The 24587-nt window shown below is 47.0% G+C and overlaps 1 protein-coding gene across 4 annotated transcripts in view; it reads left to right on the forward strand.

The window, feature by feature from the left end:
- The window catches only part of Ncam1 (neural cell adhesion molecule 1), a 291408-nt gene that overhangs the window by 261126 nt on the left and 5695 nt on the right, over window positions 1-24587 (forward strand). For 2 of the 4 annotated variants that reach the window (XM_052188394.1, XM_052188396.1), the window contains 4 exons: window positions 9277-9401; window positions 12558-12735; window positions 22701-22908; window positions 23831-23947. In XM_052188394.1, the coding sequence (XP_052044354.1) occupies window positions 9277-9401; window positions 12558-12735; window positions 22701-22908; window positions 23831-23947 (628 nt within the window). Of the gene's footprint in view, window positions 1-9276; window positions 9402-12554; window positions 12736-15196; window positions 15364-22700; window positions 22909-23830; window positions 23948-24587 lie in introns of those variants that run through there. The other 2 variants (XM_052188395.1, XM_052188397.1) reach the window with 2 other exon arrangements.

Here is a 24587-nt window from a genome sequence, read left to right on the forward strand (position 1 = left end):
CTCCTATTTGACCAGGACAAACATGGAATGACTCTCATTAATTAAACACAATCTGTTACTCTTTCAGGACTCTTCCCTGATGACCTACGGCTCACTACCGTCACTTCCCCAAGGACGCTGAGACGATGCTGGAATCTGTGAATCAATAACTTGCTGTTGTTTTTCTCTCCTTTAACAGACTCTGGGACTGACCTTGATTGACATCTGGGCCTTGACAGAAACACCCCCTCATTTTTAAAAGTGTTCATGCTCCTTGGCGTGGTATTAATACGCAATGTTGCAACTGTATCTAATGCTTACTGGTGTTGTTAACTAAATGCGCTATATAGTTTGTTACTCTCCTCTTCCTGGGCAGTGTGTCTGCCCTCCCAGTGTTTCCTATAGAAGCTGCTAATTTAATTTGGTTTCTCCTTTTATTTAGTCTGTGATTTTGTTGTTGGTTTTTTTCTCCCTGCCCATTGTTTACATCAGTTTTTAATTTTTTTGTATTTTTCATGTGACCTCCTCCACTTTCCTTTCAACCAATCATGTGCGTGCGTATCATGTGACTTTGTCATGTGGCTTGCATGGTGCTGATGATGTCGTCCACGCTGGTGAACAGAAGGTAAAGCTCTTTGTTCTGATTAGAGGAATAAACCTGGAGCCACAGCCTGGCACGAATTTCTCCCTGTCTCAGATTCGGCAAAGCCATTTGAAAGATTTGCTTTTGCTATCAATTCATGTCTAGAATTCAACGGTCCTTGCAGCCTTGACATGGCAATTTGATAACTTGACAGCCTCTAGTTTAATATTTTCCCTCAAGAAAGCTGGTCATACCAACTGCCCTCCCACTAAAGCCATGTTAGCCACAACACAGTTTGGGAACTTGAATTTTTAACAGACTTCACAAACATTATTTCCCAGAAATATGCTTGGAAAAGTAGCCGTGTTGCTTCATTTTATGTCCATTAGCTCCATAAACTACAATTTCTCCAAAATGTGTTGCAACCCCTGTGGAAATACCTTGCAACCTTGAAATGCTCCAGGAAGAGAGAGAGAGATCTGTGCAAAGGTTGCTCTCCTTTAAAACCAGAGAGTGCTTCACAAAATTTGCATAAATGGAGGACTTCTCTGAAATGAGAATTTGGATTGATGGCTGAGGTGTCACTTCTCAAAAGTGGCCCTCCCCCAGGCAGGAGGCACAAATCAAGCAAAAGTCACTTGGCAATTAACGGTGACTGGAAGTCTCCGTGCAATCAAGAAGCCCATGATGATTGACCCTTACAGAAAAGGAAATAAAATTATACCCTGATGAAGCGCACAACGGTGACGAAATAATTAGTTAATACTGCTCCTGTCACAACCTTGTTAGAGCGTTTCTCACGTACCATCAAGAGAGGAGGCAGCATTGGCTCTCAGCTTCCCCCACTAAACTCAGACCTGTTCAAAGCCTCCCCTGGGAGTCACAGGCATTCTGTTCTCTCCTAACTAAAGTTTTACTTCGCATCACACCCTAAAGACACATACAGGCTGCAGTGATCACGTAGCCACACTAACACCAATAACCACCCAGTGTGCCCGCGCATGCAAGAGCTTCCCCTCCATTTGACCTCACCTCTGACCTCATTTCTCTGAGAATTGATTGGGCGACATCCACACAGTCAAAAATCGCAATAGCTTGTCTTGCATGGTCTTTGTTCCTGGTCTGCGTTACAGTCCCTACATGTGTCACCCTATGTGTACCCCTTTCCTTCTTCTCCATTCACAGACACTGAGGACTTCCTCTTTGTCGCTGTGCCAACATCACCCTAAATCCAGTCCCATCTACATCCAGACTCCTGGACTTGCAGAGCAAGCCCCTTCTTTTCCAACAATGAGTTGTCTTATATTTTACATGCCATGCAGCAAAATAGAAGAGTCCCCAAAACAACAGAACCTTGCAAACCATAGTAATAATTGGATCTGTGTTAAAAATTGGTATTGGATCTGTCAGTCTTTGGACAGAGAATATTGGAAGTTTAAGATTACTAAATCTTTTGCAACCCCTCACCCCAAATATAGTGACATTCACACTCCCCTAAGTTGGTTTCCAGCAGAAGACTTCTTTCAGAGTCATGGTGACTGCTAAGTGGTTAGGGTTCTAGTGACTTCCCTGTAGAATACTAAGTGCTGAAGTTCAAATTTGAAATTTGTTTATTTAAAAAAAATTTTTTTTTGGCTATTGTAGTGCAGTACTGTGATTCAGGATGAAGTGGACAAATTTCTCCATTTCAATGCAGTGTTCCACTTCAGGAGTAGTCAACTAAACCAAAAAAGGGGAAGAGGGAGGGAGGGAGGGAGGAGAGCAAGTAAAATTTGTGGGGTAAGAGACTGAGGCTTTGTTAAAGGCGTCTCCCCTCCATCCCCTGGTCATTAGTAAGGATTTAAGTGACTCTGACTGAGTTCACTCAGCTAATAGCATCTCTCTTGTTAGTGGGTCGTACATACAACAGCTGATGAGGTCAGGTGTTCCCAGTCCACCCTCTGCCCATCTACTCCCACCCAAAATTGCCTGAGATATGTTTACCGTGTACCGGATACTCCGTCCATCAGCCAGACACGATATACTATGTTCCGTTCTGAAACACTGAATAAGAGAGGGTAAGCCAGGGACTGAATCCCATCCTCACCATCAAATAGCTGTGGTGGAAAAGACACTTCAGTTTAATTCCCTACCATAGGGCAGCGGGAGTGAATTCGTTGGGGTGAGCTGCACTCTGCCCTATGCAAACTAATCAGATGCCCCTATTACCCGCCCCCCACCCCTCCCCTATATCTGAATCTTTAGTTTGAGGAGCCTCTGCAGAGAAGTGGCTTTATAGGTCTTTGTCCAAGGACTCTGTAAATGGGACTTCCAGTTTCCCACCATCAGCATGAGTGTGACAAGCCCGCTGTGCTTCCCCTGTCACCGTGTTGCATGTCTGAGCATGGCTCCCTTCACGCCCTTTCATAATGATCTTTTTTTTTTTCTTTAGCTACTGACCCTGACTTGTGTTAGGCAATGCTGGTTCTGACGAACTAAATTCTTTAACACTCACTCTTCCTTCTTAGATCGAAAACATCACTAACCACCCCTTCCACACCCTCCTTTATTTTTACTTTTTTACAGCTGTGTGTTTGGAGCCTCGGCCTCTGACAGGTCGACACAGACTTTCTACTCTAATTGCCTTTGTTCCTAAGGATCTCCCACCCTGGCGGCTCCCAGGGTAGAGAGATAGCCCGTAGCCGGAAAGGTCCTCAGAGAGGGGCAGTGGAGTATTATCAGCCTGAAGCCTTCTTGTAGGGACTGGATCCCCTAAGGTTACCAGTGTGAGGGCAGGAACATCCCAATAGCCCACTTAATACCCACACCCATGTTCATGAAATAGTGAAGTGTGGCGCCCCCTTGTGGCTCAGAGGCAGGAGCAGCAATCACTTTGTCAGTTATTTCTGTCCTAATTTCTTCAGTCTGGATCAGCCTCACAAGCAACAGGCCAAACCTTCATGGTCAGTGTTTGGCTTCTTTTTTTTTTTTTTTTTTTTTTTAGGACAGTGAAACAAAGATAATTGGTCAATTAATCCGTTGGTGCTTTCATGCCACCCACAAGAATGGAATCGGTGTTTTTGTGGCTTAGTCTGTCAGAGTTCATTTGTTTACTGTCCAATTTGCATTTTGTCATCCAAACCCCTCCCTCCTGCCCCCAACACACATTCATAATTCCCAAGAGAACTGGGCAGGAAGGGACTCAGCACCAGGTGTCTTAGTGAGCTCGGGCCCCCAGAAGTTGAAGATCAAGCTTAGCTCTCTCCTAAGACCTGAGGAATTGAGACTGGAGAGATAGCGAACCACCTGGGTTCCGTTCCCAGTAACAACATAGAAGCCGCCAACCATCTGCAATTCCAATCTTAGGGCAGGCATCTGATGCCCTCCTTAGGCACCAGGCACTCATGTGACAAACATGACATTTGTGCAGATGAAATACCCATAGGCATTTTAAATAAATTAAACCCCAAACTGGCCACATCTGTACCCACATATCCCATATTCCCTGAAGCCAAGGACTTGGGTGGCAAAGGTCAGGTCACCTTAGCACAGACATCTCTTTAACTCTAGAGAAAAAGGCCACTTGTCTCCAGAGACCCCATTTGGGATGAACAGTGCTGAGGACAACTTGGCACCTTTATCTTTAATATAACTGAGCTAAGCCTTGGAAGTATGGGGGAACAGGGAGGGGCCCCCAGAGTGCTGGGGAGCATTATAAAGACCGAGACCAGACACAGCCTACATCATATTAGAGTCACTCATTTGATATCTCTAGCTAAGAACTCCATTTCAGGAAGGAAAATTAGTGGCCTAATCACTCTAAATCCTGATTCCCCAAGGCAATTTGCTAATCCCCAAAGGACCTGTCAGTGCCGTTCCTTGATGGAACTGTAATGTGACTGAGCCAGAGACGTGAAACAGGCTTCCCATGTGAATAGGGAAATCACCCATTTTGGACTTGTATAAAGAGGCACAGAATAAAACAGGCATCCCCAAGGTTAAAATTGCTGGTAAGAAATAACTGAACCAAGGAGACGAGGGTTGGGATAAGCAAAGTGTTCGGTGTTTTTTACTTCACAACAGTGATAGCTGATAGTAAACATTCTAGATTTTCATACAAACTCTAGATCATTCAGTAGTTAACCGTGTGTATAGCTGAGACTGAAGACCTCAGTGCAGATCTGTTTGAAAGAGAAGACACAGTGAACAAGGGCTGGAGAGTTGGCTCAGTAGTTTAAGAGTGCCGCTTTTGGACAGTGGTGGCTCACACCTTTAATCCCAGCACTTGGGAGGCAGAAGCAGGCGGATTTCTGAATTCGAGTTCAGGCTTGTCTACAGAGTGAGTTCCAGGAGAGCCAGGGCTACACAGAGAAACCCTGTGGCAAAAAAAAAAAAAAAAAAAAAAAAGTACAGTTTTTGCAGATGACCCATGACCCAGGATAGTTCCAGTCCCCACACTGGGAAGCTCACAACTGCCTGTAACTCCAGCTCCAGAGGCTCTGACGCCCCCTTCTGACCTCTGCAGGCACCTGCACTTTTGTATACAAACCCACTCGCAGACACATAATACATACATAATTAAACATAGACATTTAAAATGAATGCGAGAAGAAGAGGGATGGAGCCCTTGACAGGCTGTTTGCCCCTTGGGGTTTCATGCTCAGCAATTGGGCCTCCTGGAGTGGAGCAGGGAACCCTTGGCTCCTTTCACAGATGCTTCTTCCCCAAGCCCCCAGGCTTGCTGTGAATTTTGTTGTTTCCCACCGCCAGCCCCCTGCAGATGTGAGGGAAGGCACGCAGCAGACTTGGATTTAGGGAAGGGCACAGAAGCCCAGTGATTCCACGGGAGGAACCTGTAATCTCCCGGGCCAGAAATAAACATCTCAATAATGGTTTCTTAGAGGGCACTCCTCAGCCTGCCTATGGTGTATCTGACAAGTACTTGGCCTTTTTCATGCCATTTTTTCCATGTGTGTATGACTTATGGTCTGCTGTAGAATATCAGAACTGTCCAGGATATTTGTTATTGGCAAGGTTTATTTTTTAAAGTAGTGCTGTGTTCAGCTTTAACATAAGAGTATTTGAGGGGGGAAAATTGAATCCTAGATGAAGCTAAACTCAAAGGGTATAATTAACCCCAGGGGTCTTCTTAAAGCAACATGCCTATTGCTGATGAATGGCAAACCAACATTTACAAATAATTACAATATTGGTTTTTCTGAAATTGCCCATAATGATTTCAATCACAGCAGCAGCCACCCCAGAACCTTGGGACCCCCCAAACCATTTCCTCTGCTAATGTGTTCAATTAAGCAGTGAGCATCTTTAATGCTGAGGCCCATTGCCTCTACAGTGTCCCCTTTCTATACAAAGCCCAGCTTCGTGCAGAAAGGAATGTTTTGTCAGCTCAATTCCTCATCTATAATGAAAAACAGACAGCAAGCAGTTGAAAATGCTAAGACAATTGAATTAACAACTTCTCTCTCTCTGTGTCTCTGTCTCTCTGTCTCTCTCTCTGTCTCTCTCTGTCTCTCTCTGTCTCTCTTTGTCTCTCTCTCTCTCTCTCTCTCTCTCTCTCTCTCTCTCTCTCTCTCTCTCTCTCTTCTCTCTCTCCCTCCCTCCCTCTCTCCAGTCTTGATGTACTTAAAAGACTTGTAGGGTTACCAAATTGGTCCAAAGTTCCATGTTAGTTAAAAATGATCTTCCTGCAAGCATGCTGTCACAGGAAAGATTACACTACTGTCCAAAGTCCCCCACTATCTTTTTAATGAATAATAACTATATTATGTTTTTCATTTTGCTAAAAAATCATGTCTCATTCACCTTTGAAATATCATTGCCTGATAGACAATGTCTAGAACTCAATACAACATATATTTGTATGGTTTATTGTAGGTAAAGTTTTCTAAATGATAACCTAAGTACTGTATGATATAAAATGCTCTGAACTTCAAGAGAAAACTTGAATGTATCAGAGTAAACTTATCAGATAGAATAGATAATTCCCTCCTGGGTGTGTAAGCTGATAGAACTGTACTGGTTTTCAGGAGTTTTTGTTTTTGTTTTTGAGATTCTAATTATATGCACATTTTTTTCTGAAACAAATCCAGAGGTAAGACTCTACCTTTAGGAGGGCTACTGGGTTCTTCAGGGACTTCTGTGAGGGTTATCTGTTCATTCATGTGTCTTTAAAGGGACTCAAACTTTCTTTCAAAGACCAGATTTTTTTTTTTTACAGAAAGCTTGGCAAAATTGTAAAGCATAACATTGATAACTGTATGTCTTTGAGGTATGGAGATGTTGATCTTAGGGTAGGTCTCATAACAAAAGCTAGCTGATGGTCATTTATCATGTCTTCCACCCTTATGGTGGTGTAAGGAATTGTCAAGGAAGAGCTAACACTAAATTCACCCATGTGGTGATCGCAGAGGTGGAAGGACCCTTACACTGGATCCCGTGCTCCCTTTCTGCTAGTGTGGAGGCAGAGTAAGGCAGTGATACCCATGAGGCTCAGAGCTCCCACCAATCAGAGTTCACAGGAAGTGTTTTAAGTCCTTGATTATGCCTTGAGTACCCACAGTGCTCCATTCTAGGAGGAAATAGTGAGGTTGGTTCAACAAAGGAGCTGGGTGGACTCCCCTCCACCTCACTCCCAGGAGACCTCAGGAAAAGCCTCTAGGCTTCACCTGCCTGGTGAATCCTTCTTCACCAGGGAGTGTCCAACACAGTCCATGTTGTGCAGAAAGCTATAATGCCATTATCCGTTGACCCTTGGCCACCAGTCATCCCAGTCGGCCTAGGATTAAAGGTTTTCCTGAGATATTGAGCTTTCAGTGCTAAAGCCTGTGATGTCCAAGGATCCCTGAGGTTTGTTAGTCACCTTAATTCTGTCAGAACAGAACTAGCTATGCTCACTCATGGCTCCCTCAGCACAACTGTGGAGAGCATTATGGAATCTATCCAGAGGCCCTACCTTATTCAAAATGAGATTCCGCCTTGAGCCCTACCAGACATTTATAATGCTGTAGACACAAGTGACTTATTGCCTAAGACTGTAGAAAAGCCCAAAGGAATTTGAAAAGCCTACAGAGATTGACATATTCCAACTAGGTCTAAATGCTTTCCTCCAAATAGCTGAGGGCAGTGGCTACACTCAAACTTAAAAACCAGGGTGCCTGTTTACCTTTGCCTTCTGGTTTTTGTTTTTTGGGTTTGTTTGTCTGTTTTTTGGGGGGTTTGTTTGTCTGTTTTTGTTTTGGTTTGGTTTGGTTTGGTTTTGATATTCTTAAATTCCCATAGAAAAGATATTGATCCTGACTTTTCCTAAATATCCGTCAGACATAAAGATTATGAGTCCTCCCTGTTGCAGTACACACACACACCTCATTTCCACTAGTTCTCAGAGCACACACATGCACACATCGAACCAAGGAGTCCTGGTCCAGAAATAGTCTGGGTTTCTAACCAGCTCCAGATGATGGGCACACTGTGCCTCAGGAGACACCTCATAGGGCCCTAGGTGGCGTGTGCCTGTCCTCTCTGCTTCCACCTCTGAATCCGAGAGAGGAAGTTCCCAGCAGCTGAACAAGGAGACCAGGCCAAATTCCAACTTTGCCTGCAGCCTTCCATTTATAGGGAGGGGTGCAGTGTGAGGTAATTAGCCTCTCTCCCTGGTGGTTCTTCCCTTCCTGGCTCTCATGCCATATCCCTGTGGACTACAGCCTCCCTGAGAGGTCAGGAAATAGATTACAGAGCCTGGTCCTCCCTGGAAGTCCTGGTCCTTCACAAGTATGAAGTTTTAATTTCAAACCTAGATTATACTTCCTCACATGTCCCCTCCGTGTATGCTTGTGGCTTCTCCTACAGTAAATCAGCAGCACGGGACAGAGCCATCCTGACACCTTCTGTTTCTTCACACACAGGCTCACCTTCCTTCTCCCACTTAGATCCCCAATACTACCGTCCAAGTGAGCATAAAGCCCAAATAAAGAGAAACAAGAAACTTTAGTTTTCTTACTGAAAAATACTGAAGCCATTCCCACCTCCCCGCTTGCAAAAAAGATGGCAAAGATTGTTGCTTTAATACATTGAAGAGTCAAAGATTATCCCTCACTCCACTGAGCCATAAATGTAGTTACATTCACAGGAAACTTGCCTATGGCAATTCGTGTTTTATTTAGCCACAATTGGAAATGTATTTTTTTTAAGTGATCCAAAGCAATAAAATTTAATTCATGAAAAGCTAGTTGCAAGAACTCAGAGTCATTCACTCCCATCAGTGACCAAGCCCTTGGGACTCTAGGGTGAGTTATGATGTACCCAGGGAGAAAAAAACCCAGCAATGTTCTGAAAAGGAAGTCTATGTTTTTAAATTTCCTACTCAGACCTGCCTACATTTGCCCATATTCCAGGCACTCTGTCAAGATGTGTCAGGTTTATAGCAATCAAACCTGCAGAGTTGCAGGAAGACATGTGAGTACCATTGAGAGAGACGGAAAAAGAACTGTGTTCACAGGGAGTGTCTTCCAGATCATTCCCACAAAGCACCCTCAGCTAAGACCAAGCGAGGCAGCCAAGTGGAGCACAAGGTTCTACACTCATCGCTTCTTAACCATTCGAATCTCTGGAAAAGCAAAGTGCCCAGCCCCACCCACCACAGCACGTCAGCCTATTTTGATGGGTCCACACATCGTTCTGTGGACCCAGATTTCATGTAAATTTGCTGGCTGTTTCAGGGGAACCCAGCGCACCCAAGCTGGAAGGGCAGATGGGAGAGGACGGGAACTCCATCAAGGTGAACCTGATCAAACAGGATGACGGAGGCTCCCCCATCAGACACTATCTGGTCAAGTACAGAGCGGTGAGTAGCTTCCATCTTCAGAGGTGCCACACGCACCCTGGAACCCTGAAACCTACCTTGTTGAGTCAAGAATTTGAGAATTCCAGGTGAGGTGAGGATAGGTCAGGGTCCCACTAGACAGCTCGTAGGAGATTCTGGGACATGGTCAAGGCTTTAAATCCCAAGACTGACTTATGACCATGCCCACAGTGGGACCATTTAAAAACTTCTGCTATGACTGGAATGGTGACATCACCATGATTTTTGTGATTCTTTTTGTTTTTCTTCAAAGGGTTGTTCCAATAATCCAGAGCTCTGTGTAAAATTGTCACAGTGTCATATAACACTCACTGCTTTTGATCAAGGGTGTCTCCTGGACCAGATGCAGTACCCTTTTCCTTGTCAAGTATTTCTTGCACAGAACCTATGGAGCAGGTATTAGAGTTAGCCCCCACATTACAGATGAAGCGACCAAGGCTACAAAAGCCAGCAGCTGGTGCTGCCACACACCTGGGTGAGGTCTCTAGCTGAGGAGCCTAGCTTCTTACCTCACTTACTTCAAGATCCTAAGCAGGAGCCATTGCCTGCCTGATCTTGCGGCCTCAGCCAGTCCAACTGCACTCAGCTTGATTTCGAGCTTCCCTTTCTGCCTCACTCACCACCGAGCTAAGATCGCTCAGATTCCATCTTTTGTCACTGACCCCCCCCCCCAGCCTCCAAACGAGAATCACTCAGATTCCATCTTTTGTCACTGACCCCCCCCCCCAGCCTCCAAACGAGAATCACTCTCTCCTTTTCCAGTTTAGAGAGACAGTTGGTGAGCAGTTGCCAGGGGTGGGGGCAGACTCTGGACACTGAGAATAGCCCCTTACTAAGGTTTCCTAATGGAGATCACGAGCCAGAGAGTAGCTTGCTCTCTGGAAGTTTGTTCATTCCTGTCTCTCCTGGGAACAGTGCCCATTGAAATGGTAGATGGTCTAGAACAGAGCTCTGCAGGCTTGCATACCTTGCAGCATACCTTGCAGCCCGCCGGGGTCAGACCTTTAGCTATTCAACTCTCTGAACCGAGTCTCAAGACGTTGGAGATGAGCTGGCATCATAGGGGAAGGTGTTGAAGGGCTAGCGCAGAGATATTACTGTATAGGAGGTCCTGTGGTTTGCTTACTGCAGGGAAGGATGCCAGGACTTGCCAGGTGGCTCTGACTAGCTTACGTGGAGCAGGAGGAAGAGGAGTAACCAACTTGGAGTAGGGTAGAGTATCTACTCCATGATTTGAATGGCTGGCATGAGCCTGAATGACGTCACATTCCAGCTTTGCCATTTGCCAGCATGTCATCTGCAGAACAGATAACCGCACCTTCCCAAACCTCCATTTTCCTATCTGCAAAATGGGAATAAAATAACTCGCACTGTCAGATTAGTCACAATATATGCAAATACACCCAAAATGTTCAGGACACTTTGAAAGCTCTGCACACGGTAGCCAGGATGCAGGACCCAGCAAGAACTCTCTGGCACAGGAAGACAGTCTTCATGTGTGCTCCCCCAAATGGTCACTGGGGCTGTGTTTAACAGACAGAGAAACGGACTGCTGAGCGAGTTTAGATTCCAGTGACTTTAAGCATCCTCTTTCACTTTGAAGTGTAACGTTTGCTGAGTGCAATCACATATTATTAATATGTATTACATAGCATAAAGTTTGCTTTCCTGCATGTTTGCTTTGTCGTCTGGTTGTCTCTTTTGTAATGATGTTTGCCAAGGAAGACAGAGAAGGAAGAGCAAAGAGAGACAGCTCAGCTTCTTTGTTTTAAATTAAAGCAGCACCATAGCAACACGTGCAAAGCTAACTTACAGAGCACAGCCCAGGCTTCCTGGTTAGATTCTAGGACAGCAGAAACCCCTCTGAGCACTTTCCCACAACACTCACAGCCCTGGAATGAGCACGCCCACCTTCCCAGAGGCATCTTTGTGACTCATCAGAACTACCTCACTCATCCTTCCTCCAGCCACAGGCCTGGACCTGTGGTGGTCCCTGGACTACCTCCTATCTGATACATTGCCGGGTTCTACCCCCCTGTCCAGTATACATTGGTCAAAGCTCCTTGGGCGCCCAGAGTGTACCTGAGGCGTGCTTGGGTTTTGTAAAGGCCAGAGACTGTGAAGTGGCAGGCTTTGCAACTAGAAAACCATCCGAAGATTTCTCAGGAGGACTTGAGGCCGCTCCTGCACTGTTTTGTTAAGGAGGTGTTTGCCCAGCAATGGCTTTGGAAACTCCCTTCCGGTACAAACTCAATGGTAAACATGAATGATGTACCTAGAGGGAATGTTAGGCAGGGAAGCTGGAGAATTTCGCATCTCTCCTTATACCCTGGACACTGTGTGCTAAGCACACTGGGATCCTCCAGGTGGGTCCATGAACATCCCAGCCTTGAGCCTCAACTGTTCAGCCACAATGATGCCAGACCCTACTGCAGAATATACATAGAGGAAAAGAAGCAACAGTTAGTTCAACATGTGCTTTCTGGGCCCCCTGGTATGAAAGGGAAAATGCTGTCTGGGGATGGAACATGCTGGGCTCCAACCTTGACTGTGCCGTGACTTTGTGAAGTCACCTGAACTTTGCCCATATCCCTCTTCTCAGATTTAGTAAGAGCCTGAAGCGCTGCCCCGGCAGGTTTGTTACAGGAAGTATAATGAGAAATGGTGAAGCCACCCCTCAGGGCAGAGCCTAACCTGTGGAATGTATCAATGTGAGGGTTTGCATTTTTAGTAAAATGGGCATCTAAGTGATATTCACCTGTCAGAATGTGGAGAGCATTCTGAAATACAAGAAACATTTGTTGAAACTCCTCTAAGAAGCCCTTACTCCATGAGCCCAGCATTCCACAGTATAGGGGAGATAGGGCAAATGGGGGCCAGTGTTTCATCCCCTGTCAGTCCTGAAGTTAGTGGGACAGCGGAGTCACAGCCATGCCACACTGGCATTCATTACTGCTGATCTTGGCAAACATCCTACGTGGTCCCGCCAATATGGAAAGCCCACATCAGCTCCCATTTCTCACAACTCACCCCGTGGTTTTCAAGTCCCCTGAGCCTGTGTCTCTTAGCCAGTCTCCCCAGTATCCCCACTGACATCCCCTGGTGTCTCCTATCCTCTCTGCCGATTGTTCCCAGAAGCTCGCCTCTGAGTGGAAACCGGAAATCAGGCTCCCATCCGGCAGTGACCACGTCATGCTCAAGTCCCTGGACTGGAACGCCGAGTATGAAGTCTATGTGGTAGCTGAGAACCAGCAAGGAAAATCCAAGGCAGCTCATTTTGTGTTCAGGACCTCAGCCCAGCCCACGGCCATCCCAGGTACAGCCATGTCTGTTTTCTGTCTGTTTCCCGCTTTGAATTAATGCACACAAGCCGCGCCTCCTAATGAGCCTGAACAACCCTGACAACTTGCTTGCTTACAGCCATCCTCATGACTGGTTGCTCGTGCCAAGCTTAGTTTTGCCATATCCCCGTCTGTGCAGTGGGTTGACATGTGCCAGACCCTCAGGAGAGTTTTGCCAAGCATCCTGGGGAAAAGGTCCTGTCTCACTTGGCTCTGACAGATCAATGCTAACCAGTCCATGGGACTCCCTTGGATGGGAAGTGCCCCTACTCCTGCCTTGCCTTGGATGCTGGTTGAACAAGGATCCTTAATGAGACTCTCTCTGCCATCTGCATTCCACACTAGGACAATGTAACTGGCTTTATGCTGTTTATATGTCACCCTTGCTTTAGCCGTACAACCATGGTCTAAATCTCTTCTCTCTGGTGGCCCCAAGAGAAGGAGTAGATGGTGCCCAGTTAGCTACAAGCTTATCTGGGGAGGGTCTCTCCACTGTGCCAGAGACAAATTGAACCTCTTGGAATGGAGCACGTGGAAAACATACTGGAACACACCATCAATGAAAGGACAGACCATGGTAGCGGCACCGCTCCTAGGACATGCAGATTTGTCTCCAGGATCCAGGACCAACTCAATTGTGGGAATAAAGTGAGAGCTGTGATTTCTGGACCACATACCTTGCACCAGTGGCCAGTCCCTTCATTAGGCAAATACCTCAGAGAAGACCCTGTTCTTCAGCCATTGCTTTGCCTTCCCAGGGCCAATCAAATACCAACCACAGGCAGGAGAGATGGTCCTAGGTCATACAGCTGTAGACTGTTGGTGAGGGTTCCCCATGCTCTACCATGGTCAGGTATGGTAGGAAGACAGCTTGGGGTAGGCCCATCTTGCCTGCCCTGTCTAGAGAGCTAGATTAGCTCCTAAGCTCAATTATCAAGATTGCTCCTCCTGGGAAAGTCAGGTCAAAAAGGAGATAGGATGCCTGCCTGCCCTGTAGGGTTTCATGTGCCAACGTGGGTAGTACCAGAAGGAAAGCTTGGTGTGTGGTTCTTTGTGGTTGTTTGCGTGTGAGTGGGTTTGTGGGACGGATATGTGTGCGGCCTGCAGCCAGTTGGCAGGTGAGTTTTAAGCTGTGGATTAGAAGGGTCAGTTGGTTGCTTTCACCATGGGGAGGACTTTCTTGCCCAGGTTAGGGTCCTGTGTCTCTACACATCCTGGAAGGAAGTTTTTAGTTGTGGCTACAGGAAGTTTCCTTCCTTGTGGCCCAATAGGATATCCAAATGGAGGTGGCTCTGCCTTTCTTCTGTCTCTTCTTTCCTGTGTTCTTCGGTTAGTTTTCCATTGAAATCGAGAGAGGGACATACCTGCCTGTCTAGATGCACACTTTGAGCCTCTTAGGATTCAGGGACCAGTGAGGCTTCAATTGAGCCCTTTGCAACAGTAGATAAGCTAGTTCTACCCCGAATGAGACTGGATGGGCAGTGTGCTTGGGCATGTTGTGTTCCCAGGCTGGGCTCTGCCAGCAACTTTACCTTCTAGGTTTCCAGCATTAGAGGGGGAAATGCTAGAATTCTCAACCCGCAGAGGCCTTGTAGAACATCATCCAGGCGCCCATTAGAGCCAGATAGTGACAGGAGGACTTGCCTTGTCCGTGGTGACTCTGTGCCTTCAGTCCAAGAGCTAAAAGGACATGATGCAGGTTGGATCATCCTGGTCGTCTTGTTGGAATTTGAGAACAAAGCCTCTTTGCATTACAAGGTGGTACATTTGTGGCCAGATTCCATGGTGGGCAGGGTGGTAGAAGGTGAGATGTTCAGGACCCTCACACGTGGATGACAAAGGTGGGGCTTGTGTGGTAGAAAGACAAGTCTGCCTGGGCTCTGAAGATTGCCAGTATTCTGACCATAGTCCAGTCCTCCACTGCATCTCAGCCTCCATGCACAAAGCCTAGACATAGAAGAACATTCTCCCCACCCGCTCCTAAGAGGCTTCGTCTTAGCAAGAGGTAACCCCCTGCTCCGCCCCTGCTGTTCTACTGCAGAGGCTCCTGTTCTCTCACTTTAATTTCATTTGCTCGCTGGCCGCGACCCCCAAATTAACCTGCTATGCTGCTTCTGGCCTTTGCTGAGCTGCTGACCCGGCCTATGATGTTGATAGAGCGCTGAACTCTCTAACTTTTGTCAGCCTAACTTATTAAGTAGAATTAACCTTGGATTCTTGTTTTTTCTATATTTGACCTATTTTTCCTTTCTTTTTTTTTTTATCTATTTTTTCCTCTGTTTCTGTCTCTGCCTTCTCTTTCCTCCCCTCCCACAACCCCCTCCCGTGTGTCTGCCGTCACACATGTCACCCTGGACGTCATTGGGACATCCCCACTGCCAAATTTATGTCTCCACAACCACCTTTCCTCTGGGACCCATTGCTTGGCACCTGCAGCCACCCTGGGAGGAAGCTCCACCTCCTACACCTTGGTCTCATTGCTTTTCTCTGCGGTGACTCTTCTTTTGCTCTGTTAGGAACTTGAACCAGCGAGCATGCGCGCATGCACGCACATACCTGCACACACATGCACACACACACATACACACACACACATGCACACACACACAACACACACATGCACACACACACACACTCACACCATATTATATTTGATTAAAAGCCCAGTTCCTATGAAAATGATCCGTTGTCCCTCTTTGAAAGAACCTGTCAGAACCACAGTGGCCCAGCCACAGCCACTGAGCAAGTGCTGTGTGAACGAGGAAAGTCTTGGTGACTGGAAACAGATTTACCTCCTGAGATTTTTGTCATTCAATGATACATTTTTTCACCTCTTATGGAGTCTGTCCCCCTTTTAATAGTAGTAATATATATACAAAAAAGAAGAATTTGAGAGGTCTTTCTTCCAATACTATTTAAAAAAAAAACATTGTGCAAGGTTTATGGAGATGGCACTATGATCTGTTACTTGTGTCTTTGCTGTTGTGCATACCTCAAGTGCAGCAGCGGAGAAATTCTAGACTTCTAAAGTTTGGCTCAGATTATTGTGAAGGTCCTAACACTGTGCCCAACACCTTTCAAGAGGTAGTTAGCTTCATCTGCATTTAAGTATTTAAGCACCCATGTTGAAAGAGCTCCCTGGGGTAACTCACCTAAGCACTCTGCTAACCTGATAGGCAAATTAAATCCCCTGTTCCCCATGCAGTGGGAAGAGTTAAAATCATCTATTTTCTGGAACTGAGGAACATTCTGGGAAGGGCCGGTGTTAGTCTCAGCATCTTCTGCTATCTCTGTGACATGCCCGATAGGAATGGGCTTTGCTGCCTGTTTCCCAGCGAAGCCGATCATTCCACTGCCCAGTAGATGCGTGAGATGAGCACTAAACCTCTAGGTCCTGGTGGCAGGTCCCGTTGTGACCTCCATCATCACCATAAGCACAGGACACTGGGAACTTAGTTCGGAAGCATCCACTGTGAATCAGTCACCCTCCCCACCACCTCTGCATGCTCCAAAGAGCACAAGGTAAGGGGCTGAGGGACATTTTACTCCCTGACAGTGTTCATAAATCAGGCAGTGTGTCGGCCAGCACTTCCGCAGTGCCCCAGCTTGCCTATCGGCCCCCATGACACTTTCTAAATGTTTACAAAAGTTAGGAACTCCTGTTGCTGTTGGGCAGTTCACCAGGAGAGGAGGTGGATGTGTCACAATCGGAAGCCTGAGAGTCAAGGCTGAAACCTGGTCAATAGTGTCAGCATACGATGGCCCTTCTAATGAGTAAAAGCCCCTCCACTCACATGGCCTATGTCACTCTACCTATCTCATCTCTGACCATCTCCATGGAAGTTTGCTTTATGTCCTCTTTGGTTCTTCACCTGTTTCGTTTCTGTTGTTATTTTTTTTTTTTTTGTAATGTTCAAAGACTACTAGCCTTTGCCTTTGGGAAGACAAATGACTCCGAATTATGGTTTGCAGGCTGTTGTCACCTGCCAGTGTAGCGTGTTGCCACCTGCCAGTATCCCCAAGTGTTCACCATAGAGGCTTCACACTGCTCAGCCGCTAAAATTGGCAATGCCTCTCTCCTACATGAGCCTCTGCTCTGCACCTGTGACCTCTTCCCACCAGCTCAGTGAAGCAAGGTGACACCACGAGGCAGTACAGCAGAGTATGAAATAACACAGGCCTCAAGGCCTGATGTGAGAGTCACAGGTCATTTAAGGAAAGTGTCAGGGAGGGCAAGAGAGGTCCCATCATTGCCCCATTCTGATAGCCCTAGACAGATGTCACATGCATTCCCTCTAGGAGAACTCAGCTCAGAGAGTCTGAACTCAGCCTCATCACTGACCCACTCACAGGGGAGGGACAGTGTCAGTATTTCTAAAGGGACCTTTGAGGTCAACCCAGATGTCCAGAGCCATGACTCTGTGCTCTTGGCAGACACAGGGCCCAGCTGGAAAACCTTGGGGCTTAATCCAGCTGGCTTGTGGCTTGTAATGGTGTCCCTTCCCAGACACAGCTTTATTGTGCACTAGCCCCTGCCAGACACTGGCTTCCTCCATAAGAACGCTTGTGGCTCCTGGCCAGGAGTCTTTAAGAAAGCAGCTCCCAGGAATCCCCAGGGGAGTGAGCTCACCCCCACCTCTGCACTGTGTATTACTACAGACCATACACCGTGTATCTACCATGAGGGTCCTTTGCTTGTGGTTTTTTTTTTTTTTGAATATTTATACAGCAGGTTCAGATCACGTTTTTCTACTAATAAGAATGCTAACATCATTGTGTAGATAATCAGCAAGACTTTATGAAGTTTACACCTTTGCATTATTAAAGGATATAACAGTTCATGTAAACCCAACAGCGTGTTTTGATTTTCTTTGACTTTTGTGTCCAACACAGTGATTAAAAACCCTCTCCCTCCATCTCATGCTCACTTGGTAACTTGGGAGAGACCTTTAAGTTGAACCCCACACTTGATGAGAAGGAGAGTTCTAGTTGAAGGCATTTACTCATGAAAATCATTATGTCTTCCTAAAGATCCTGAGGGTGTCAGGTTCTCCGCTGCCCAGGAACCCTCAGCAGACAATGGGAGAGGAACGAGCCTTTGCAAAAGTGGGGTGGCATCACTCTGAAGACTGGATCAGGGTGGCATGTTCTATCAGCTGCAGAGCTCTGTAGCAAGGTCTTCTGGGTATGCAGTGACCTTTTCTCCCCCTAACAGTATACACGCACATGCATTCATGTATGAGAGTGCGTGCGCTCACCCCTTATGATAGATAGGAACTAATGGGAGCTTCTGTTGACAACTTCAATTCTATGCGCTCCAGGAAGGATCAAACAGACACTCCCAGGTTCAACCATTCTGGTAGTCTGACAGTCATATTGGGGCCAGGACTTCTATACCTGGGGCCATGGTACAATAACTCAAACCCAGCTGGGCACCTGGAATGTGCGATCTGTTTAAAGGCATAAGAAAGCATCAGTATGTGAGTCTCAGCCTTAAGGCAAGCCAGTTCCTACTTTGACTGCCAAGCTCTCAAGCCAGGAACCACAGATGGTTGGCAGCCCCATCCAGGCACTGCTCAGGGCAGCTCTTACCTGGGGGATGTGTGAAAGCTGCCCCCAAGAAGTCTTCTTTATGTGCTAGGCATCTATATGCCCGGCTTGTCAGAGGGGCAAGGTGAAGATCATGGCGAAGACAGACATCTGAAAGGTTTTTCTTTGCTTTTCCTTTTATGATCTGTTCAATAAGATGTAGGATCTAGACCTGATACCACTAGTTCTACTGGACTAAACTACTCTGTAATACCCACAAAGATGTGATGTCTCCTAACTCCAGTGCCCTTTAATTTGTACACAGCCTTTCTTTGTTCCCCTCTCTCTGTCGGGGTCACCACCATTCCCTCCAACTTCAGGAGTACTCACTTCCTGTAGAAGAATCAATCCTTGGAAGTGCTGGGCTGGTAGCCCCTTTAAGGAAAAAAGTTTTGTTCTCTCTCTCTCTCTCTCTCTCTCTCTCTCTCTCTCTCTCTCTCTCTCTCTCTCTCTGCATCTATCATCTATATTTGATCAAATTTGTTATGTCTGAGACATGGAGCAGGTCATGACCCCTTTGGTGATAAACCCTAGAATCAGGCATGACATTGAGGACAAAGGAAGGCTTAGGAATGGTGACCTGGGTACTTACTTGTTCAAATCCCAGTTCCTGACTCTTACCCCTCCAGTGGTTCTGGCTCTAGAATGAAGAACCCCAGATGCTAAATATTTAAGAAGCTTCCTCAGGAACCCCACCACAGGTAGAGAATTGTTGCTTAATGTTAAAAGGTACTTCATTTTTATGCAAAATCTAAATTGCAAAGATGAATGGCTAAAGATAGGAGCTGCTAGCACTTTAGTCTTCCCAATACACACTACAGAGACTGGCATCTTGGAAACAGTATCATGCGTAGAACACTGCACAACTCTAGTTTGAAATGAGGTATTTATGGCTGAAAAAGATTTGCAGACCATCCCCCACCCAATGCCCTTCTAGATATAGGTATCTCATCCAAGGTCATCATCAGAGATACAACATCTCTGTCAAGAGCTTGTTTGGTCTCTGCTTCATGGTTTCCAGAAACAGCACTCACAAGGGAAAAAACTTCCAAGGCAGCTCACTCTATCTCACTTCCTATGCTTGCCAATCCTTCTTGAGGGGCTCTAGTCTGCTCCTCCCCCTATAGTAGCACCTAAAGATGATGGGCAGAACCCAGGGCCTTCCACACCCTCATAGCATACAAATTTTTGGAATGATGTGCTCATCCCCAGGCTGAAGACTCACTTAGTCACCCAACAAATATTCTGTGAACATTTGCCCAACGTCAGAGTCACACTAGCTGCTGGGGAGACAGAGAAGAGAGAGGGCGCCTGCTTGGGTGTTCTAAAGAAGCCATGCAGTGGTAGTGTGCACATATGCATATAAATGATGAGGGGAATAAAAGAGTCAGATGGGAGCAGGAAGAGAGTAGAGCGGAGTAGCTTGTTAGATAAAGAAGATAAAGAAGGTGGATGCCAAGAAGATAATGTGAAACCTGAGGCCCTGTAAGACAGCATAGCTGCACAGTCGGCCAGCCCAGAGGAGATGACAGGCTTCCATGTCTATCAGGCAGCATGCAGATTGGTACTGAAAGGCAGACCCTAGTTTATGAGAAACTTGGGGAATCTACACAGAGGCCACAACATGTGTGAGACGTGATAGGCTGAGAAATAAAGGCTTCAAACTTCACATCCACTGAAAGGGAGACCACTGATGGACTCTTTTCCTTATGTGGCATTAAGTTCTTCACCCCTGGAATCATCCATTCGAAAATGCTTAGACCCAGTGGCAAGACCTCTAGCTGGTTCCGCAGGGCCCAGAGCAAACGCCATCTAACTGTTCTACTCTCACCCTCAGAATAGCTCTTCTGTGGTTTATTTTTCCTCTTTGAAGAGATGAGCAGTCATGAGGCTAGAGACATGGCTCAGTAGTTAAGAGATAAGCAGGCACATCGAACTGCTTTTATGCCTGGAGCTCAAGATAAAAACACCATTGCTGTGGAGATGGACATGGTAGGTTGTGTCTGTAATCAGAACAGTCAAGGGGCCAAGGCAGCAAGGTTCTCATAAATGTGAGGCTAGCCTGAGCTTCACAGTGAGGCCCAGGCTAGCCTGGGCTATAGAGAAATTAAACTTGCTCTCAAAGCAAATTTTAAGAGTGCCACTAAGTACAAAAATTCATAGATATCCCCCCCAAAAAACTACTCTCATACTTTAGCTCTTTCCTCATGAAATAGTCATTAGACACCTATTAAATGTCAGAGGCTGAGGCCAGGATTACTTTCCTATTCAAGGAAACTCCTTGGGATTCGAAAGATCCTAAAGGGGATCAAGGCATCTCCTTCCGTCCCCATACAAGAGTGCGGAGTTTTCAAGTGTGGGCTGGGAGAAAGAGTCCCTCCAACTGAGGACTGAAGCCAGGAGTGGCTTTCCTGACTCCAAAACCCACATACCTGGTAGCTAGTGTCCTTTATTCCTCTTGGTGCATCTCAGAGACAGCAGCTGGAGTCCCCAGTGAAAGATTAGAAAGCCCAAAGTCCCGAGGAAGAAAGAATGGGAAACAAGGCTAGGTCCTAAAGAGAGTCTCCTCTAGCTCAGGCCCCAGGGCCCCGAGAGGAATTGGGGTGAGTATCCCTCTCTGGCATTCCAGGCCAGAACTGAAGCTTACAATTAGGAACAGTGGAAACCCCTAAGAAGTGCTACAGTACCTTGGTGAGGCATCCCAGTGTAGCAGAACACAGGCTACCCCAGGAGAGTTGTGGCCAGGTGTGGTGGTGCACACCCGTAAATGCAACTCTCAGGAAGGAAAGGCAAAGGGATCAGAGCCCCTAGCCAATGAGATCCTGTCACATATATCCAAAAGTATTAAAAGAAAGGCAGTGGCTTACATGCAGTACCATTCCTGCCCTTGTCCGAAGGGATAGCATTAGATAAGATTGGCAAGCTGCTGGACTAGGCTTAGCCATTTGGCAAAATATAGTATACTCACTATGAAGACAGTTGGGGCCAGTTCCCAAGTACTGCTAACTATGGTTCTTGCAGCCATTCTAAAGACCTAGGTGTCCTTAGTCCCTTGGAAACACCAGGCAGGGTCTGATGGTAGAATGCAATGGGACTAATGAATAAGGAGTGCCCCATGCCAGTCTGCAAATACCGTCCCCACAATGACTTATGTAGGCAGAACTCTGTGCAGAGTTTTGCTTCCCACAATACCAGCACTGATGGGAGTCATCTAGAGTCAGTGGGTCCCTCCCAGAACACTGGTGTGAGTGGAGCCACACAGGGAACTCAGGCAGGGTCTTCTGTAGGAGGATCTATAGGCCAAGGACTTGCAGGAGTGCTAATGGACACCAATGGACCAAGGACTAGACAGGGAAGCCCCAGCCAGAGTTAGGAGGCTGGGTGCAGTCAGGATGTGAGACTGTGAGTCCGTGGATATCTGTCCTGTGTGTGGGTGTGACTGTCTGTGAGAATGTGCAGGTCTGGGTAAGTCTACAGGTTTTCCTGAAGTCTGCTCCCAGAATGCCTGCCTCCCACATGGTAAGTATTCCCAGACCCTTTGCCTTACCCGTGGGGCCTGGGGAGGCTGCTGTGTCTCCAGAGTTGGTAGGCCACATTCAGCCTCCGGAGGCATGAGAAACGATATGCTGAGTCCCAGTTCCCTCATGGCTAAAGTCCTTTGGACTTACTCTTCAAGAGAGGAGAGGAAGGTGAATCATATGTTGGGCATCCCATTGGGCCTGACATCTCCACAAGACTCAAGACAGTCCTGGGAACCCCATATGGACCCTGCCTGTCAATGAGCCTAGAGGCATAGCATAGCCTAAAGCCAGCAGTCACTGCCTGGCAAACCAGAAAAAAAATATTTTGCATTGGTCCAGAGATAGAGCAGGGCCCTCCTGGATTTGCCCTCACTCAGTGCCCTCAAATACGACCTGACTGGGTGTCCAGGATTCCTGAGGACCAGTTGAGCACATGTCTTGGGGGGAGGTTCAGAGTTGTTGGGAGGCAAAAATGAAGACATAATCTCCTCTCTCATCTTAATTTGTGGGAGTCCTCAGACCTTGTCTCCTGCATGAGATGAGGCAGCACACCCCATCTGAAAAGTGCAGAGAGCCAATTGTGCCTACACCGGGCATAAGAAGGCTCCAAGGAAGGTGCCACTGGTCACAACTGCCTTGGCTTCATGCTCAGGGCACTACTCCAGCCCAGAGACTGCTGTTCTTAGGCTCAGGGGCTGAGGGTCCTACTCTACCCCAGGGATGGCTGTTCTTAGGCTCAGGATCCTATTCTACCCCACAGACAGCTGTTCATAGGGTCAGGGGCTCACGCACAAACCTGTTAACCACCGGCCATTTCTCTCCCACTTAAGCCAATGGCAGCCCCACCACAGGCCTGAGCACAGGCGCCATTGTGGGCATCCTCATCGTCATCTTCGTGCTACTCCTGGTGGTCATGGACATCACCTGCTACTTCCTGAACAAGTGTGGCCTGCTCATGTGCATTGCTGTTAACCTGTGCGGCAAGGCCGGGCCCGGAGCCAAGGGCAAAGACATGGAGGAGGGCAAGGCTGCTTTCTCGTGAGTACACATTCATCCTGCTAGTGGGGTGTGGGCTCTACCCCAGCCGAGGGCCTAGCTCTGTGCTATCTGGAGGTGCTATGAGGACCTCCCCTACTCAGAGCATGGGTTTAAGGCCAGGTGGGGTGACAAACTTGAAAAGCAGTGCTCCTGACCCACCCTAGGTTCTAAAGTCTCAGAAAGATTTTTGAAAATTCTGATGATGTCAAGAGGTGGGATTTGTCAGAATTAAACCTGGAGAAGAGCAGTGATGGAGAGAACCAGCATTGGAGGAATACCCTTAATCTCTCTCTCTCACTCCTTTACCGTTCAAATACTTGCCTTGCAGCTACTGAGGGCTCTAGGGCACCAAAGGGAGAAAAATGAGTACAAATTCCTCTCCTAGAGAGACAATGTGTATGTTCTTCCCACCAGCAACATGTGTTAGATAGTTAGCAGGAGATTTTGAAATCCAAGGGTGAATGAGGCTGCTGTAGCAAGCTGAGGATGAATGGAGTGAGAAGATAAGTTGCTTAACACCCCCACATGCAAGTAATTGGATGTATAGATAAATACATGCATGCATGCATGCATACATACATACATATGCAAACAGGTCTGTGTATGCACAGTTACAAATGCATATGTTTGCATACATATACATGTGTGCACATGGGTTTGCATTTGCACTTGAGCAGTTATCTGCCTGGTGCTTAAAAACTTTACATAGTTATCTCCTTTAGCTCTTATAGTCAGGCAAGGTATATGCATAGTCGTCCTAATGTACAGATGGGAGAACTTAGGGAGGGGTGAGATGAGGTGAAGTGATTACCACTCTGACAGTCACAGGCCAGACCCCGATACACCTCACGACAGCTTCTTTCTTAGATGACTTTGCTCCCGAAGCCATGCTGGGATCTAACCAGCAGAACTCTCTCCACAGGAAAGATGAGTCTAAAGAACCCATTGTAGAGGTCCGAACAGAGGAGGAGCGGACTCCAAACCATGACGGAGGGAAGCACACGGAGCCCAACGAGACCACACCGCTGACAGAGCCCGAGTACGTGGAGTAGGAGGGATTGCTGCCTCAGTAGAACCCCAAATCCGCCTTATCACCCTACCCCAGCCTTCCCCGCTTCTCACCCTCGGCTCCTGGACAAACATGGAAGCCAGAACTCTGGAGCCCTAGGTCAGAAGACCTCCTGACCCACTCTCTGGAGAGAGAAGACATCCGTGCTTCTCGTTGGATCACACTGGGTGCCTCACCGGGCTCATTGCCTAAGTGGGCTCCCTGGAGTACTCCAAAATTCCACCACACATATTCTAGGAATGGCTTGACTTCACTGAGAGAGAGGATTAGCCCATTTCATTTAGGATTTCATTAAAATCTTCAGAACCTGGGTAGGTTCCTTGGTCTTCTTCCACTCAGAAACCTTGGAGATCTTCAGGAGTTCTGGCCAGCCATGTTTGTATTGCCCAAAGGCTATCAAGGATCTGATAGCCTTGAAGGAACTACATCTCTCACAGGAACACAAATCAATGGTGGAAGAGCCCTTGACACATAGAAGCCATTTGGAGAACACTGGTCCTCCTCATTCTGGCTTTCCCCATCTCTGCCTAGGAAGAACTGTAAGGTAGCAGGACCCCACCTCTGTGGGCCTCCAGAAACCTGGAGATGATGGGCATCAGCTGCCTTCACT

This window comes from Apodemus sylvaticus, chromosome 7, assembly GCF_947179515.1.
Source record: "Apodemus sylvaticus chromosome 7, mApoSyl1.1, whole genome shotgun sequence".
Lineage (NCBI taxonomy): Eukaryota > Metazoa > Chordata > Mammalia > Rodentia > Muridae > Apodemus > Apodemus sylvaticus.